The 19,273-nt window shown below is 47.4% G+C and overlaps 1 protein-coding gene across 2 annotated transcripts in view; it reads left to right on the plus strand.

Moving 5' to 3' along the window:
- Positions 1 to 19,273, plus strand: part of HEMK1 (HemK methyltransferase family member 1) — a 546,172-nt gene that overhangs the window by 111,088 nt on the left and 415,811 nt on the right. For both annotated transcript variants that reach the window (XM_069644061.1, XM_069644062.1), the window contains exon 2: positions 16,155 to 16,545. In XM_069644061.1, coding sequence (XP_069500162.1) covers positions 16,264 to 16,545 — 282 coding nt within the window. In that variant the 5' untranslated portion in view covers positions 16,155 to 16,263. The remainder of the gene's footprint in view (positions 1 to 16,154; positions 16,546 to 19,273) is intronic.

Raw genomic sequence — 19,273 nt, forward strand, 5'->3', positions numbered from 1 at the left:
TGGTCAACAGAGTCCTTACAGGCCGGCCTTCACGAAATTCTACTCTGTCAACAGGGATTACAGGGAAGAGTCCAGAGTCGACCAAGCAGTGCTGCGCAACCTGCTTGCTTGAGGTGAGTCGGTTCTAGGGGTAAGTGTTGCACTTCTGTTGAACCTTGCCACCTCCCGTGGTTGTGTATATGTTACTGCTGTGTAATCATATTCATGAGCATGTGAATCCTTGCCAAACCCTATGCTGGAGAAGGAGCAAGTTCCTTATCTGTAATTGTTGTTCTCCAGCATGGGTCTGGCATGGATTAACATGCGAACACTCCCTCTGTCCCCGCTGTGGCTCCTCTGGGGTCATACTGGTACCTCATGTGCTTCTAATCTGAAGATGGCCAGCAGGGGCGGGACTCTGGGAGACGACCGACATTGGATGGGCGCATTATGACCTGGTCTTCAGTGATTGGATAATGGGTGATAGGCAGTATTCAAGCTTTTAAAGCAATACTGCTATTCTTTTCTTACCGAGACTTCCCGGCCTGACGACGGGGAATATTCATGAGCATGTGAATCCACGCCAGACCCATGCTGGAGAACAACAGTTAGTAAGTAACTTGTTCCTTACTTTTAGTTATAGCATTTAGATTTTCCAAAGGTTTGGTAGGTGGAATGGGAGACAGGTCTAGTTATAAATAACTTTAATTGATTCTCGAACAATTACTTAATGAGGGTAAGTACTGCGGGTTACCTCACATTGCGATACAAGCAGTGCTTTTATGAGAACAGCAAAAAAGCAGGAAGGACACTGCATAGCCACCTGAAGGTGAGAGAAAACCAGGCTTTTCTTTGCACAATTATTAACCAAGTGTGCTGAAGATTCATTATAGACAGCCACCATCCCTCTTTGCGTGTGTTTGCACATGCTCAAACTTTAGTTGTGGTAAACAGAACTTACTGTTACTGCTCAAAGTTAAGCAACATTATTCATCACTTCATTCCAGCAAAATGAGTATCATATGGGCTTGGTATAGTGCAATACTTCATGTAAGTGTCCCTTTGCATGCAACTTGAGCATGGTGGTTTGTGTCAAAAAGATGCAGTGCTGTAACTGAGAGCTTTATTATAACCACCTCAATTTGATAAGGATGCTAAGAAATGGTAGGGCAGGAACAAATAAAATCTTCGAGCCGTCCTTGGCATGTGCCGAAGACCAATGGAAAGGTCAATGTTTTTTTTTTTCTTGTAAATATTTTTATTAGTTTATTCACATAAACAAAACAAACCAAACTTGCAGTAAATATGGTAACATTACTATTATGCATCTCTTACTTATATTCACTGCACCCCTAATGCCCCCCCCCTGTTCGAGCCTACTCCTTTTCGCATTCTGTTCCTGCATCTTGTGACAAGGTGGCCTCTGCCATGAGTTCTGTCGGGTCTCGCATTGGCCCAAATAACTCTGCTATTAATGATTTCCAGGCCATCAGGGTCTCAGTCTCATCCTCCCCCCCCAGCACTACTTGATTCTTGCCATACCATAGTCTCTGCCTCAGCCCATTTCTGCAAATCCTTCCACCATACCTCTAGTCTTGGGCTATGACATGTCTTCCACCCCATAGCAATTCTCCTCTTTGCTAGCACATATGCCAGGTCCTTTAGTTTGCTCACGTGCCTGAGTTTTTTTGGCCTGGTGAACCCCCCCTAATAGGCAGGCCCACGCTGTGTCAATTACAATCCTAATACCGCTTTCTGCTATTCTGTGTGCCACTTCGCTCCAAAACCGCTCAATAACCGGGCATGACCAAAACATATGCACCATACCAGCATTCTCTTCATCACATTTGGAGCATGCTTGCCGTCCCACGTTTTTTAACCTAGCTATCTTCTGGGGCGTCATATACAGTTGTATCTGCTTTAGTCTTGCATTTCTTGATACCTTCTTATGGTACCCTTGGACTCGTTCCCACATCCCATCCTCCATCGGTGCTCCTACTTCTGCCTCCCAATCTTGTCTCAGTTGTACTACCTCCTTTCCTACTTTGGACATCATCATCTCATATATCCTGGATATCTCATGCCCCCCTTCCGCTATGTCATATATTATATCTATGGTGGCGTCTGGTTCCTCTGCTAGTATCACTTCGGGTCATGTCCTCTTAATTCTCTGCACCATTCTGTGATACGTGATATACTGGCCTATGTGTAACCCTGTTTCCTCCCTCAACACATCAAAATCTATTATGGTCCCTTCTTGCCAAACATCACCCATTGTTGCTATCCCAATTGGTTCCCAGTGGTTTCTAATTGTCATCCTTAGTTGCTTCTCTCCCCCTGCTAGTGCCACCAATAGTACCTGTGGGGAACACGGGGATGGGGTCTCCATCATCCGACAAGCCCTACGCCACATCTTCCACCCAAGTGCCATCATCTTGGGCGCCCTTCCATTACTGTCTTGGGAAGCCACATGATCTCCCTCAAATAAAATGGGGCACAATCCTGTCCAAACAGCCTAGACTCAGAGGTCGCCTCCTCTGATAGCCATTTGGCCACATATTGTAGTTGGCTTGCTATATAATAAACTTCGTAGTTAGGCAGTTTTATACCCCCTTTCTCATAGAAATTCTGTAGCTTCCAGAGGTCCACTCTGTTCCTTGTACCATGCCAAAGGAAATCCCTACACATACTATCCAATCTACCAAAAAACCTTTTGGGTATCAAGTGCAGTATATTCCCAAAGTAGTGCAGAATCCTAGGTAAAACCGCCATCTTCAACATTGCCCCCCCGTCCCAACATCGCTAAAGGCAGCGTCACCCAAAACCTCATGCAATTTTCGATCTTCTTAATGGCCACCTCTGTATTGCACTTATGCTCCTCTTCCACCGTGTGGCGTATGTCTATCCCTAAGTAGCGAAATGTGCTAACCTCCCATGGTATCTGTAACACCGGCAGCCTTTCTAATGGGATCCCCCTGTAGCCACCCAATGGGAACATACTGGATTTCTGAGGGTTCACCGCTATACCAGACAACCCAGCATATCTTTCCATCACCTCTGAGATTTATAGAAGGTTCTCCTCCGGGTGCCGCAAGTACAGCAGTATGTCGTCTGCATATAGGGAGATTAGGTGTCGTTCCCCACCCACAGTAATACCTATCGTGTCATATTGTTGCCACAAATATATAGCTAGGGGTTCCAAGGCCAGTATATAGCGCATAGGGGACCATGGACATCCTTGTCTGGTACTCCTCTGAAGCTGCCATCTGTCGGATATCACTGCTACTGTTTTCACTCTGGCTAACGATTCACTATATAACATTTTCGCCCATTGTAAGTATCCCGGCCCCATTCCATAGCCCGCCAAGGCCTCCAACAACCATGGCCATTTGACCGAGTTGAAGGCCTTTATTACGTCTAATGATACAATTGCCATTTCACTGTCATTCTCATTCCCATATTCAATAACCCGATGAAGTCGTCTAAGGTTATTCGATATGTTCCTGTTCGGGACATAGCCCGTCTGGTCAGGATGTATTAATTTGCCAATGACCCTCCTCAATCTACCTGCCAAGACGGCCGTCAGTATTTTGCTATCTTGATTTAGCATTGATAGGGGCCTATATGAACCACAGCTATGCCCAGGTTTGTTAGGTTTGAGAAGCGGTATTATAATCACTTCTCTAAGGGACTCTGGCAGTCTGCCCCGCTCATATGCCTCATTCAGGATGTCCAGCAGCGGTGGCAGCACCTCTCCTTTAAAATTTTATAGAGTTTACTTGGGAGTCCATCCGCCCCCGGAGTCTTGCTTGTGGGCAACTGACTCACCACCTCTTCTAACTCTTCTGAAGTAATCGGTGCATCTAGCTCCTCCCTTTCCTCAGCACTGATTTGCGGCAATCCTATATCCTCCAATGTTTCCGCTATCATCTCGTGGTTACTCTCCCCGTCATCTCCGTATAGTGACCTGTAATAGTCTACAAACTCCTGATGAACTTCTTCTTGGGTATCGACTACACTGCCATCATCCCTTAGTATTGTTCTGATGGTAGGTCTGGGGGGTTTCACTCTTATATAGCCATGCCAAGATCCTTCCTGGTGTATCCCCTCCCGCATGCTGTCTCTCTAAAAAAATGTATAGTTAAGGTTGCACAGCCTTTCCCAGTGTCCAGCGCATTTCTGCTGAAGCCTGAGTATCAATTCGGTGTCGTCCTTATTTACCCCCTTCAGTGCCCTTTCCAATTCGCCCTCCCTGCAATCCTTTGGATTTCGCTATGGCGACCCCTCTCATCACAACTTTAAAGGCTTCCCACAACGTGCCTGCCGAGTCTACGCTACCTGTATTTGTCTCAAAGTAGTTCACGATCTCTTCCCTCATATCCTCCCTAAAGCAGGAATCCCTTAGTGCCTCTGCTCTGAGGCGCCACGTCAGAATCCTCGCCCTCGGGGGTCGAGATTGCCATCCGATGATCAGGGGCGAGTGGTCTGAAAGGACCCTTGCTTTATATTCTGCTTGCGTAATTTCAATCATATCTCCTGTGTGGCGAAGACATAGTCCAGTCTTTTATGTAATTGCTGCGGGGCAGAATAATGCGAATATTGCCTCTCTTGGGGTTGTCGCAACCTCCACACATCTCCAAACCCAAAGTCTTCCAACAATGTCTGCAGCGCTCTAGCGGCTGGGGTGGGTCTATCCATTTTACCATCTAATCTATCAACCTTAAGGTTTAGCACACAATTGAAGTCTCCCCCCCCAGATCATCGCGCTCCCTACACACATACTGAGGTTGTTGCATAGGGTTGTAAAATATGCCGCTGTGTTATGATTTGGGGCGTACGTATTTATAATGCTTATCTCCCTATTTTCCACCAATCCTCTCATCATGACCATCCTCCCATCTGATTCAACTGTCATTTGTAGCAGCTGAAACGGGACATGCGGTGCCACCCAAATGATCACTCTCCTGGCATAGCCTGAATAAGACGAGCCCACCACCGTCCCCTTCCATTTCTTCTCAATCATCTCCATCTTATCTTGCGTCAGTTGTGTCTCCTGCAGCAAGGCTATGTCTACCTTCTGCCTACGCAGATATAGCATGACTTTATTCCTCTTCAAATACCTATTAAGCCCCCTGCCATTCCAAGTGACTATTTTAAGGTCTCCCATGACTTGTCAGAGTCCCACTCCTCCCCCCTCTCATGCAGTCCAGATTCAATTGTATTCCCTTTCTGTATAGGCTTGTTCCCAAACTCAAACTCCCCCTAACTAAAAACACAACTAACCCCTCAGCCTTACCTATCCCATCCCAACAACACCCTCCCCAACTGTTGCCCAGCTCCATCCCTGGATAACAGGCACCCCCGCATCTAGCCCTTTCTGGCAATAGCCCGTACCCGCGGCTCAGCAGGGTCAAGCTGCCCTAGTGGCTGTCTTACTACTAACTCCCATGGGGTAGGTTGCCTCCATTCTGCTGCTCCTGTTTACTACTCCTCATGCTTTCCAGTCAATGTATGCTTTTCATTCTCTATATTCTAGTCCAACAGGATCAGTAAGTCCGAAAGTGACATAATGCAATTCAAATGTTCCACAGTCTCTTAATGGGGCTCCCCCCACTTATCACCCCAGTATGCATAATGCATCCCCCTCACTTATCGTGCTTCTCGTGATCCTGCTCCTCATCTCGCTCCGGGCAGCCCTGCAGATCCAGCCATGCCGCCGCTTCCTCTGGGGTCTCAAAAAAGAAAGCTTTACTTTTATGCAAAACTTTTAGCCTCGTGAGGTACAAAAGCATATACTTGATCTCAGCCGTGTGCCGTCTCCTCTTGACCGCCACATAGCGGTATCGCTGTCTCTGCACCAACATTGTGTAATCAGGATATGCCGTGATGTTAGTAGATGCCCTTTCTATCGTTCCACCTTTACGAAAGTACTCCAAAATCTTTTCTCTGTCTTTATAGTTTAAAATGTTCGCACTTATCGCCCGAGGAGGGGCCCCGGGCCGTGGTTTCCTCATCAGGGCCCGATGTGCTTGTTCAACAGTAAACCCTTGTGAGAGCTTGTCCGCTCCTATTTCTTGCAGGATCATATTCTCCACATAGTCCGTGGGGTCCTGGCCTTCCTCCCCCTCCGGCAAGCCAACCACACGGATGTTGTTCCGTCTTGCCCTCCCTTCCGCTTCTTCTGCTCGGTTCTCAAGATTAGCCACCTGCTGCTTTAATATGTGGACCTCCTTTGCATTATTTGTACTGGTTTCTGTGCTGGTTTTTACCGCACACTCCAAACCACTCGTTCTTTCAGCCAGCGCTCTGATATCTTGCCGCAGCAGGGTAACTTCTATTCCTACTGCATCTATTTTGTTCTCCAGCGCCGTTCGTAGGTCCGCCATTGCTGTCCCCCCATGTGTTTCTCAACTCCGTTATAGCTGCTAGGACCTGGTGATTTTCTCCCCCTGGAGTGCCGTTCACAGAGGCTGTCGCCGAGCATAGTGCCGGGGCAGTGGGAGTCCGCAGCGTCTTGGCAAAGGCCTCCATTGTGGGTTGTTTACTCTTACTCTCGCGCCTTGAAACACTTGTGTATAGGCGCGTTACAAATGCCATATCATATCATATCATATCCATATCATTGATCCTAAGTCCTTTCACCGACATGATGCAACCCCGTCTGCGTATCCAGTTCCGGTCCCCTCGTGCTGCACAAGTTCTATCTCCTGGTAGTTCTGTTGCGTCACCCGAACAGTCCGGGCCCGGGTGCGTCCCCATCAGAGAGCTGCAATATATGGCAGCATATGCTGCGCCACGATTTTGGATGGGTTGTATCCTCCCACGTACTTTCAGTGACTGTTGCAGACAATACCCTCTCAGGTCTCCTGCGATATTGTCACCTACACCTCAGCTTGCCCGGACATCCAGTTCACCTTAGTGCATGTTTATTACACCTCATGCGCTTTGATGTCCGCAGCGCTTGCTGCAGGGATGTCGTATTTCAGCACTTCGCCGTGTGCCACTTTTCAAGGGGAGCTATTTATGATTCTGCCCCCTTTCCCCTTTGAGGAGAGCTTGCTTCTGACCAGTCCCAGAGGGGGAGGGGGCCGTGACCCTCCAATCACTCCTCTTAGTGTTAGTGTTCAGCTTCTTCTCCAACTGGCTTATCTCAGGCCTCTGCAGGGGTGCAGGCCGCCTCCTGCAGCAATAGCTGTGCAATATCACTTCAAGCACGGTACTGGGGTCTGGTTGCCACCACTTGCTGGCCTTGTGATGTGCAGGGTCCCCCATCTTACATCATTAGTGTTGCACAGCCAGCCCGCTGCGAAACGAAAAAGAGAGAAACAGGAAAGGAAAACTCAACACGATTCACCGCATTTGCCGTACTGGTCTTGGGAGCATGTCCGCCTGGTCACCTTTCCTCTGTTTGTTGTTTACCCGGCTTGCCATACGCTACAGTAGACAGCGTGTTAATCGGTGCCCAGCACTAAACTTGCGGCCAAAAGCCGCACGCCCCCTCCACACCGCTACTCTTGCAGGCATCTTTGCCGGCAGCCGCGCATGCGCGTGCTTTTGCGCGCTGCAATTTCTGCTGCTGGGGGGCACCCAGTGTCTTCCTGCACTCACAGGGGGCTGGGTCCGTTGTTATCTTTTCTCGAATGACAGCCGGCCATTATGCGCCCCTCCTGCAGCACCGCATCATCTCCCACGGTCTGCACTCACTACTGGGTGCCGCTCTCTCCGTCATTCTGTGCCGTGGGCCAGGATCGGTATAATGCAATCTCTGCGCGTCTTCTTGTTTTAATGGCCGTATCGTGCCTCCCTTCGCAGCCCGTTCTGCATACGCTCCGGCTGCTTCACGGATCCCTTTCTTCTTCCGTAGCCACCTTTTTGTTCAGTTCATTCGCGGTGAATGCTTTCTCTTCCTGTCACTTTCGTATGTCCATAATGCTGTTTTTATGTAACAGCCTGTTGTCTGGCAGCACTCACTTCTTAGGATCGATCGCCGGATCACGGAGCATGGTGGAGATACAGCCTATTCCATGGCTGCCAAGCCACGCCCCCCTGGAAGGGTCAATGTTATGCCTATGCAATGTACATTGCGGTTATACTGTTTGTGCCTAGTGAATAACATTAGAGTACCTTTTTAAGATGGCCAGTAAAAAGCCAGTAATGGCCACCAGACAGGTTCTTATCTCGTGGCAGGAGTGCTTTAGCAGACAGCATGCCCAATTCCTCCAATAGGAGTGTTCACTTCCCACACCAGTAGGTGCAGGGCGACAACCTCCCATCCCTTTGTCACGTATGCTGAAAGTGCTGTGGTAATCTCCTAGCCCCACAGTGTCAAAGCACGCTAGCATGTGAGCATAACAGAGCCAAACCGATAACACAGGAAGTAGGGGGCCCCTTTGTAGTGACGTGGTCACTTTACGCCGGCCACCGAGTGATGCAACTCCATTGCAGGGAATAAAAGGGGCATTCCTGTGCATGCGCCACAGAGCACAGGCGGATCCCGGACGGCATAACCGCGCAAGTCTGTCTGTGGGGGGCCCGAGGGCTACCGTGATGCAAGGCCATTTGGCCTTATAACAATGGCGACGAGGAGGTCGCTCACACCTACCCATGTGATGGATCAACTGAGCTGACTGAGACATCAAAAGGGAACGATCGATCTGCTTGGCAGCTGTGTCTGCACAGGAGGTGAAGGTGAGAAACACCCTGTATTGCTGGCAAGAAAGAGGTTGTGGCCTCCCAGCCAGTGAAGTGCACGTGCGTCTCTGGAACACTTTTTGGAGCATTTGAGAGAGCAGTATTCCCAGAGTTTTGTGGGTTTTTCTTTGTCCTCTCCTCCTGAATTTTGGAATATTTTGTACCTGCTGGTTGGCTACGGGTACACTCTTGCGCAGATCCCTTAGGCGGTCACCAAACTGAGTTGGGGCCCTCTGTTCACTGGGGGTGCCTGTGGGCACGGTGTGACGTTGCTGAGTGGGGTGCTGTGCCAGCATGACGGATGATCAGGTGGCGGCCGAAGGTGCTCTGGCTGTGGTTCATGTACATCGTCAGCAAGGGGCACTGGCTCCCATGCCAAGATATGATGTATCTGGGGCGCTAGCAGCTCTGGTCCCCAGATGGAGCTCGTGGTTAAAGCGCCTGGAGATGTACTTCACAGCGGTTGGGGGAGGTGAACGACCAGGCGAAGCAATTGACCCTTCTGTACGCTGCAAGGCCAGCAAACATTTCTGAGACATTGCGGCCTGTGGATAACTCCTACGGGACAGCAAAGGACTCTCTGAAAGACCATTTCATTCCATTGGTAAACGTGAATTATGAGAGGTTTGTAATGTGTGCAGCCAAACAGGGACGATGAGTCGCTGGACTCTTTCCACAGCCGCCTGAGGCTGCTGGCAGCCTCCTGCGCTTGGAACAATGAGGAGAAGATGGTGCACAACCAGTTAATTCAGGGGTGTGCCTCAGGAAAGATGCGGCAACAGGTCCTGAGGGAACTGAGGCTCACCCTGGTGCGGATTCTAGAATTGGGGTGATCCAATGAGCTAGCAGACACGAGGGCTTCCAGAATGAAGGGGCGGTCGGCGTGGAATGGGCCCTAGAAGAGACAGGGGACCGGAGATGCTGACTCACTGCACACTGTGCGGATACGGCCTCCCGCTCGCGGTCAAATGCCCTGCAAAAGGGGGAGTGTATGGGAGATGTGGGGCAGTCGATCATTTTGCATGCATGTGCAAAGCCCCAGGGCCATTATTCATAACAAAGGTCCTGCCAAGATGGGCATGCTTGCTCAGAGACGCTTCCCGAGGTTAGCCCAGGTGCATCAAGATGAGGACCAGCCGAACCTTGACTCTGACCCAGATGATGATGATGATATGATAAATGATATGATATGATATGGCATTTGTAACGAGCCTATACACAAGTGTTTCAAGTGATGCGGAGGAAGTGGTATTCTTCATCTCCAGTCTCTGTGACCTCAAGGGCAAGAACAAGAGGCAACTGAGATGTGCAGTGTCTGTGGATGGATGTGAGATACCGGCACTGATAGACACAGGGGCATCTGTGAGTGTAATGGCCTTGCAACATAATGTGGCACTGCCAGACCCGCCGGCTCTGGTCCATGCAAAAATGAGAATCTTCATCTTCGGTGGTAAATAACTGATGCCGGAAATGGGCATTCGTCTCGAGAGTGGGTCATGGGCCAAACGCCATCAAGGTTAGATTTTTCATCACTGATCTCAGCACGGACACTCTGCTAAGTTGTGCCGCGGCCAAGGCACTCAAGATTGTAAGCTTCGCATTTGGCGTCTACATGGAAGACATTCACAAGGTGCTGCAGAAGTTCGAAGAGGTGTTTGTGGGCATAGGGAAACTGGTAGGGGAGCGAGTGAACCTGCATATTGATGAATCCATCCACCTGGTGGCCCTTAAGCACAGGAGGGTCCAATTTCATCTGAGAGACCAGGTGGACAAGGAGATAGAACGCCTGGTGGGATGGACATCATTGAGACAGTAGAGGGTCCGACCCCGTGGGTGTCACCGATAATGGTGGCCTGGAAGCGGAAACAGCCAGAGTCAGTTCGGATCTATGTAGACATGCGTCTGCCCAACAAGGCTATCAAGCGGGAAAGGCACCTCACGCCCACACTGAATGACATCATTGCAGAATTACAAGGAGCAAGATTTTTCTCCAAACTCGACCTGAGGGTGGCCTATCATCAGGTGGTCCTGCACCCTGAGTTTCAGTACATTACAACTTTCACAACTCACAAGGGCTTATACAGATATAAGCAAATCAGTTTTGGCGTCTTGTCGGCCGCAGAGATTTTCCAGAACATTATACATGGCATGCTGACTGACCAGGCTGGGGTTATCCACATAGGTGATGACCTTTTGGTTTTCATCGGGTCAGAGACTGAGCGCATGGAGAGGCTAGAGAAGACACTTGAGAGGATCCAGTCACTGGGTCTCACCCTCCACAAGGTCAATGTGAATTCTTCAAGGAAAATATTGAGTTTTTCGTGTTTGTGTTTAAGCCGGGTGGCATGTCACCAGATCCCTGAAAAGCGAGAGACATCAAGGAGGCAAAACCACTGCAGTCAGTCAAAGAGGTGAGAAGCTTCCTTGGTATGGTAACATACTGTGGACGATTCATCCGGTATCTGGCAACGTTGCCCGAGCCACTGTGAAATTTGACTAAGAAAGAGTGCGCTTGGAAGTGGGGCCCACTTGAACAGAGTGCGTTTGAAGAGATCAAGACGGCCCTAAAGGCTAACAGCACTATGTCATTTTTCAATCCGGCTGTATCGTCCTAGATTGTGCTGAATGTGAGCTCTTTTGGACTTGGACCAGTGCTGACCCAGCAGAACTTGAAGAGTGACGTGCAGCCTGTGGCGTTTGCCAGCAGAGCCTTGACGGATTCTGAGTAGTGGTATTCCCAGATTGAATGGGAGGCACTGGTGGTACTCTGGGGTGCACTCATTGCAGGCTCTATGTGTTGGGGAGAACGTTGACGGTTGTGACCAACCATAAGCCATTGTTACCAATCGTGGCTGGATAGTCATCGAGGCCACCGGCTCGGATTGACCGTTGGATGCTGGCCTTTTTGGAATACGATGTCTGTTTCTGTTTGGTGTACCGCCCAGGGGCAAATAATGCTGCTGATTACCTGTCCAGACATCCAGGGTAGTCTGGAGTGGAGGCTGGAAATGGAGAGATGGAAGTTGAGGAATTTGTCAGGCTGGTGGTGGAGTCCAACACTCTGAACTTCGTGTCTGTGCAAGAGCTGGCGGATAGCTCCTCCAGAGACAAATGTTTCTGCATACTCCGGAAGGCCCCCAACAAAGGAGAGTGAAAGTTGGCTCTGATGGGGCTGGACAAACGCACACAGGAAGCGAAGGTATTGCTGGAGCAGCTGTGGAAAGTGAGGAACAAACTTTTATTTACAGAATCGAGGTCCGAGGATAGTCGTGCCGTAGGTGCTGGTTACTAAAGTGATAACACTGTCGCATCAGGGGATCAGGGGTCGGCCAAGACCAAGTCACGATTAAGGATGAAGGTGTGGTTCCCCAATCTAGAGCTACTGGTGGATGTGTTTGTGAGGAACTGTGTGTGGTGCCAGGCTGCAGCACCCATGCAGAGAAAACCCCTAATCAAGTTGGTGCCCAGGGGCACTGGACCGTGGGAGGTGGTGAACATAGACTTTGGTCCGATAGGGAGGGACGTGCACTTCCTAGTGGCCATTGACAACATTGTACCGGTGGTGGTGAAGGTTTTTGCATCCCATGGGTTCCCGGAAGAAGTGTGAATCGACAATGGCCTGCCATTTCATTGAGAGAGTTTTGCGAGCTTCTTGAAGGAGTGTGCAGTCAAGCACAGGAAGATATCTCTGTTGTGGTCCAGAGCGAATTGGGAGGCTGAGCGGTTCATGCGGGCCCTGAACTAAGTGTTCAGTATCGCTCAGGGGCAGTCCCTGCACCGAGCGCTCTATCAGTTCCTGAGGGAATACAGGGCCACTCTGCATTGCTCCACAGAAGTTACCTCTGCAGAAGCCCTGTTTAGAAGGTGCCTGCGTGGGTTTTTGCCGGGCAGTGAGGATGAAGATTGATGAAGAGCAGGTGGCCGAAGAGCGAAGGATGCGCAATGAGAGAGAGATAATATCAGGAGGAAACTGCGTCCACCAGACATATCCTTGGGCGATGAGGTGCTGGTCAGGAACCGGCACCCGGGAGGCAAGATCTCGCTGCCCTATGACCCAAAGCTGCTGGATGTGGTCAGAGTAAAAGGGTCCATGGTGACTGCATCCGATGGAAGGACGACCGTGACCTAAACCCAGTACGGAGGGAGGCTGACCAAAATACTGGTCAAATGTGGAGCCCGTCGGAACGACAGATCCTGGCCCAGGTTTAGAAGAATACAGAGGGAGCACAGGTAGGAGGTACCCCCAACGGGAGTCCAGGTGCCGTCCGTCACGTTTGAAGGACTATGTAGTGGACAATTAATATGCTGCTGATGTTGCACCGGGAGAAGCCAGAGACTGGTGTGGTGTGTTTTTGAGTTTAACTGCATTGCTGTTATGTGTTTAAAGTGTTGACAGATTTAGTGTGAATCTTATGTTAATTGTTATGAAAAAGGGGGAATGTAGTTGCTTGGTCGCGTTATGCCTGCGATGGAGTGATGCAACTGTGTTGCGCGGAATAAAAGGGGCATTCTCGCCCATGGGCCCCAGAGCGCAGGCGGAGCCCGGACGGAATACCTGCATGAGTGTCAGTCTGTGGGGGGCCCAAGGGCTACCGTGATGCAAGGACGTGTGGCCTTATAACGCCCTTCACCCTTTACAGATAGGGTGTGCATTATGACCAATTAAGGGCAGTCGGTAGACCGATCTGACTGTAGCATTGCTGAGAAGCAACTATGCCCCTTTGAAGGTCATGTAATCTTTCATGTATACCCTTTACACACTTAGTTGTGAGCTTCACAGCCCCGGCCACACCCATTATCTCCTGCAAAGTAGAATTCTCAGATTACCACATTTAAAATAAAATGTGGGTTTACATGTTCCGATGACTTCATTATAAAGTAATTCCCTAAGACACTTCTCATCATTGCTCGTGAAACGTGGAAATGAGAAAGGTCAAATTTGCAATGCATATATTAAACAGTTTTTGCAGTTGTGCTGAAAACAATTTGCAGAGTTCAAGCTCTAAATTTGTTTTAAATCTAGTGTTTCTTCACTTCTGACATGTTGGGAAGTGCTGGGTTGGTAGAGGGTGCCTGCCATGATGGGATGTCTTGTGTTGAACTGGAAGCTGAGAGTGCTGATTGATTGGAAGTGGCTAGCGAGGTTTAATGGTGGCAGTTCGAGGTAGCAAAAGGGCACTTGGGGACAAGAGACGAGGAGCTGCATTAGTGGAAGTACCATGATGCAGAAATTAACCAATCCACTAACAATATCATCCCTCTGCATACACCTCTCAAACTCTAACTCACAACCACACGCCTTAAACGCAGCAAACCGCACAAACTTCACTACACTGCAACAACAAAACAAACAGAACATATACTTTGAACAACAGAACACAACGACTACCGACCGTAAAACACCCCAAGCCCAGCCAACGGACTCACCGGGCTGAGGCTGCCAACAGCACATCACTGCTATCTTGCACTTTTCCAGCTCATTCCCACTAACCCCTCTCCCCCCTCCCTTTTCCAGAGCCGCCAGAGCGCCAGGGGACTACTGCGGTGGTGATAGTGCGCGGTACAAATATCCTTTAGCATAACATTAACATTAACTTCTCCCTGTGCCATTGTCCAACCTTAACCACCTGCCTGTTCCTATGTGTCATTGTGCTTAAAATCAGTCAATGTTTAAAGATGGGTTCATCTTCCAGTCCCAGACTATGGAAGAACGGTATCCACTTCCTCTGGCTACCACCACCCAGACAGTCCTTTATGAAATTAAATTAAATACCAACCAAAGGTGGTTCTGAAACTTTAATTCAAGCAATTATTTTAGGTTTAACCTCGCACAAACAGAGTTTGTGCTCCACTGCAACCCAGCCAAGCAGACACTCATTCCATCCTGGCTGTCCGTCCGCTGTCAATCTCAAAGGGATTCCCACTGCTAAATTGTTGGGTTGAATAATTGATAGCAAGCTATCTTTCAAATTTCACATTGACAAGAATGCCCAGACGGCTTGGATTAAGCTAATTCTCGTGCACGAAATCAATCCTATTCTTCAATCATCTGACTTCAGGGCCAGTGAGCCAAACATCGTAAGGCCGCACCACGAGTAGTCCACAAGCTCCTCCCCCAGTTGTCACTGCCTCACGCTTGTGAAAACAGTGCATCACACTGCTGCTAGACTGATCGTCAGCATCGGGGAATTAAACTGCCTCAATGGCTGCACATGCCAACCTAGGTACATTTGTAAAACCACATATATCATATGTAATGCTGGATCGACTCTAGCGCCAACTTATGTAGTTGACAAGCTAGCCGTTTCCAAGGCCACCACGATTCCATATGCCACATCCTCATGAGACTGGAAAATAACAAATGCCAGAAGAGAAGAATGGGAGCAGGACTTCTCCTGCTAGACACCAGTAAGATAGCTTAGTGGGTTGAGCGCTCACTGATGCAATGTGAATGTGATCTGCAGGTAATAGCCTTTGATCCTTCCAAGGTGGATGAGTACCAGCTTCGTTTGGTGATAGTTGTATGCAAATATGTTCTTTGTACAGAGCTTTGGCGAAAGCGCTACAGGAATAGGACATCATTACCATTACACACGGCTACTGTGGGCTAACACCCTCAAGATACATCTGTACAACTACCTTTCTGCGCAGTGAAGCCCTCTTATCTCCGGAAAGGGAAGCTAAGCCAGTCAGTCACAAGCAATCACTCTGCAGCACCTCTGTTCTTACCTATTGCATCAGCTAGTCTAGATAGCTCACTGCCATGCTAACACAGAGTGGTTTTTCTCTGAATGCCGGACTTGCCTGGATTTTCAGCACACAAAGAACCAGGCAAATGCCGGTAAGTAAAGATATTTGTTGGAAGGAAGACCCAATGCCAATATGTCTATGTCTAGTCTAGGTGAGAAAGAACCTCAATTATCAGATGTCTAAAGCTTCAGCTGGAACTTTTGTCCAAGATTCCAGATTCCATCTGCATTTTGACTCCCCACACGCACTACAAAATCAGACCTGATAATGGTTTTTATAAAATAGGAAATACTTCAGATCATCATTCCTCGCATTTCCTGTAATGCATGCGACATCTAAATTATTCGGAGCTACTAACTAAAACAATGATACATGGTTCTATCTCTTAAATCTGCAAAGTGATCATTGCACAGCATTCTTTATATCCCTTAGCACTATAACTGTAGCCTAATAACCTGATATATTTTATTTTGAAAGTCTCACCCTTTTTTGAATTGCATGTTGACAACCTTTTCATTTGTAATCTTTGGTCTAATCAACTTTGGGATCTTGGTTCACAATTGACTCAAACATTTTACACAATGTGTGCACTGTGAACGGTGACTTGTTAAATAAAATAAACTAAGTTGTTAAATTAGATTTTGCTTGAAATCTGTAAAGCACTGCTCCATCTTTCTCATGTTTATTTGTTATTCAATTGTTTTCACTCTATCCATTTTATCTTCTATTTCTAGGTTATGGCCATCACGTGAACTGAAGACTTCTAAGAGCCGTTACCAGACGATTTGAGCTGCTAATGACCCAGAAGGAATTTGGACAAACCCTGAACCCTTTGACACAGTGATGTTTTGCTTTCATAAATTCTTGGTGGGCTCGCTTCCTTTCTGTCATCCCCTCCGGGGCATCTCTGCCGGGGCCCTCCGGCACTCCATAATCCCCCAACGATGTAGCAGTGACGCCCTCTGGCACTCGATAATCCCCCAACGATGTAGCAGTGACGAGTCTTCAATGGGAACGCCATTGGATCTTGTCCAACATTGGCAGCGGGTGTTCGAGGCTAACGGGATTCCAGAGGCTCAGGAGTCCAGCGAGTACATTGTGTCTTTTGTCCTTGGAGCCAAAACAGTTAAGTTGAATTGTTGTGGGTGTATGGAGGAAGGGGGGATACAAGGCTAAAGTGATCAAGCAAGCAAGCAGCCTTTTGTTTTGCAAGGGTTTTTTAGAAATGCACCCACTAAATTTAATAGCGTAAAGCTAGTCACCATTTTCTTGGTGATCATAGTTGTGTGTATCCGTATAATTAATAATTAAAATAGTCATATTTTATTTGTAATACAGTACTTGTGTCTAAAGTCTCACACACAAGCATATGCTGCCAATCCGTCCGTATTAAACTTTGTGTCCCTTATGAATGAATCTCGTTGCTTTGACTACCTTGAATAACAAGTTTTCCCTGAGCTTAGTGCTCCTCTACCTTAAATACTGGCAATAAATCACGCGGTTTCTAGTTCCCACTAACTCTGTGCTCCTTTCCAATAACAAGACTAAACTGGTAATTCCCTTGTAAATTGTTTCACTCTACTTCCCCACTTCCACGTTTAATCTGTCCTGAACCTGTTAGTTTTTAAGATTGAATCGACCTTTTAGCCAAATAGTACTGTGTGCTCCCACCTTTCTTAGCTACAATTGGCTCCACATGGCCGAGCAGCAATGCTTTTGATATGGTCAAGGATTTATAAAAATACAGCAATTTATCCATGCTATGCTTAAAAGGCTGGGTCTTTCTGGATCGATCACAAAGGATTTGACAATCTTCTCCATACTGACTTGTGGCTTTTGCCCACTTTATTTGGATACGTTGACTGAACCCACCTGTTTCTGATATCCGACATCTCTGTGCTCCTTTACCTTTTAATGACATGGCTAGGGACAATCTTGAATCAGTCTTTATTAGTGATCGCTAGCTTGTTGCTCACTAATGTAACCAACGGAACAAATCTTAGTGCTCTGATGCACTGGGCCCTCTTACCTTTGATAATTAGGAGTGGTACAGCCTGTCCTGGTGTCTGGTTTGTCTTTGTGATGCTATTTTCATTTACAGGACAGGAGTAACCCGATCCTGTGACCTGTAGCCAGGAGATTAATCTCCTTTGATACAAAACAATATTGATCTGCCCTAATGAAATGTAACTGTACCTTTCCTACTTCAAATACCAAGTTGTGGTTGAACAGTCCCTTTTGCGTCAAGCAGTTGTCCTATTTTATTAACCTGACTGGTTTGGGCTTTTTATGATAACCCAGGACTGGGGTACACTTCCAGCTTTGGAACCATACATGCCAGAGTCTAGAGGCCTGAAGACCGCTGCTCCAATAGTTACATTTGTTTTTAAATGTCTTTAGATGCAGCACTCCTCTGGGACATAAGTATTTGCCTTTTTGTCGGTGTTACTACACCAATCTACAGAACATAAATCTTGACAATTACTACATTGTTCAATAACAAAAGAGTAAGGTGAAAACATGGATTTATAGAATAGTCATCGATAAGAGTCTGAAATGCGCAACTGTTGCTACACCAATCTTCAGGACATAAACCTTGAAAAATGATACATTATTCGAAAGCAAAAAAATAAAAGGAGTATATAGACTTCTAGAATAGTCATCAATAAGCTATCCAAGGTTCTTAAATGCGAACCTTGAAAACCATAAATATTACATACATCAGATGATATCATCAGCAAAGTATAATTCTCAAATGAGTAACAACACTAAGTAACATTACAAAAAACATTCATCTCGTGTTCTGAATTAAGACCTTCAGTGGTACTGCGTAATAAACATATGCATTTGGATTCCAATCGTCTTAGAATAAGAGTTGGGTCACCCCCACGTTTACTACATTTGGCTTCAATAAGCCCTATGAATCTAAGACCACTCTTGTCCTACATCTGGTTTCATTTTTGCCAATGTAGTTCTAGGGTAAGCCTGAGATCCTGACTGCTGGGACTGGATAGTGTTCTCTGATTCGTATTCTCAGAGGTCTAATAGTGCTCCCTGTGTAAAGTTTATTGCACACATTGATGATGGCGTAAACTACATGTGTGGTTTTGCAATTGATCAAGTCTTTAATCTGAATTTCAGTACTGTCCTTGTACATACATTTATCACAGTCTCGATGATCATATTGGCACATACTACAGGTGCCACACTTGTGAAAGCCCTTTATCGTTTTCAACCAGTCACTACCACTGGTTTGCTTTATTCGGCTATTGAAAAAGACACTGTGTCGAAACACATGTCGGCTGAATGTACTGCAATGTCAGGCTGAATGTACTACACAGCTAGAGAGCACTTAATAAATCATAAAACTGAATTCACATCTTAAGAGTCTATTACAGACAGTTGTGTCATATTTATAATTCTGGACAAAGCGCATTCTACTAGTACAATCCTGTAATACTGCTTCCATTTACAATCACTATTCTCAGTGCTGTGGCCACTGTAAGGGGAAAAAGAACTGACTTTGACCTGTTGGTCTAGAGGCTGGAATACCAACTGCAAACATGTAATACTAAGTCCCACCCATCTTCCCTTCTGTTGTGGATCAAAGGGTCTCTCTGGTTAATGGAGCTTTCTGTGGTTCCTGATTAAAGCGGCAGGTCTCCCTTGAAGCTGCAGCAAAACCAGACTTTCTGGCTCCGTCAAACCACATACTCCTACCTTATGATTGGGGTCCTCCTGCGGGGACAACTACTGTAAACATGCAGTCCCAGACATGACATTTCACTGTTAATCAATACTGAGGGCGGGAGCTGACTTCAGGTTGACATAGTTGCATATGAAAGGTTGTTGG

This window comes from Ambystoma mexicanum, chromosome 2p (genome assembly GCF_040938575.1).
Source record: "Ambystoma mexicanum isolate Mex_15411 chromosome 2p, UKY_AmexF1_1, whole genome shotgun sequence".
Taxonomy (NCBI): Eukaryota; Metazoa; Chordata; class Amphibia; order Caudata; family Ambystomatidae; genus Ambystoma; species Ambystoma mexicanum.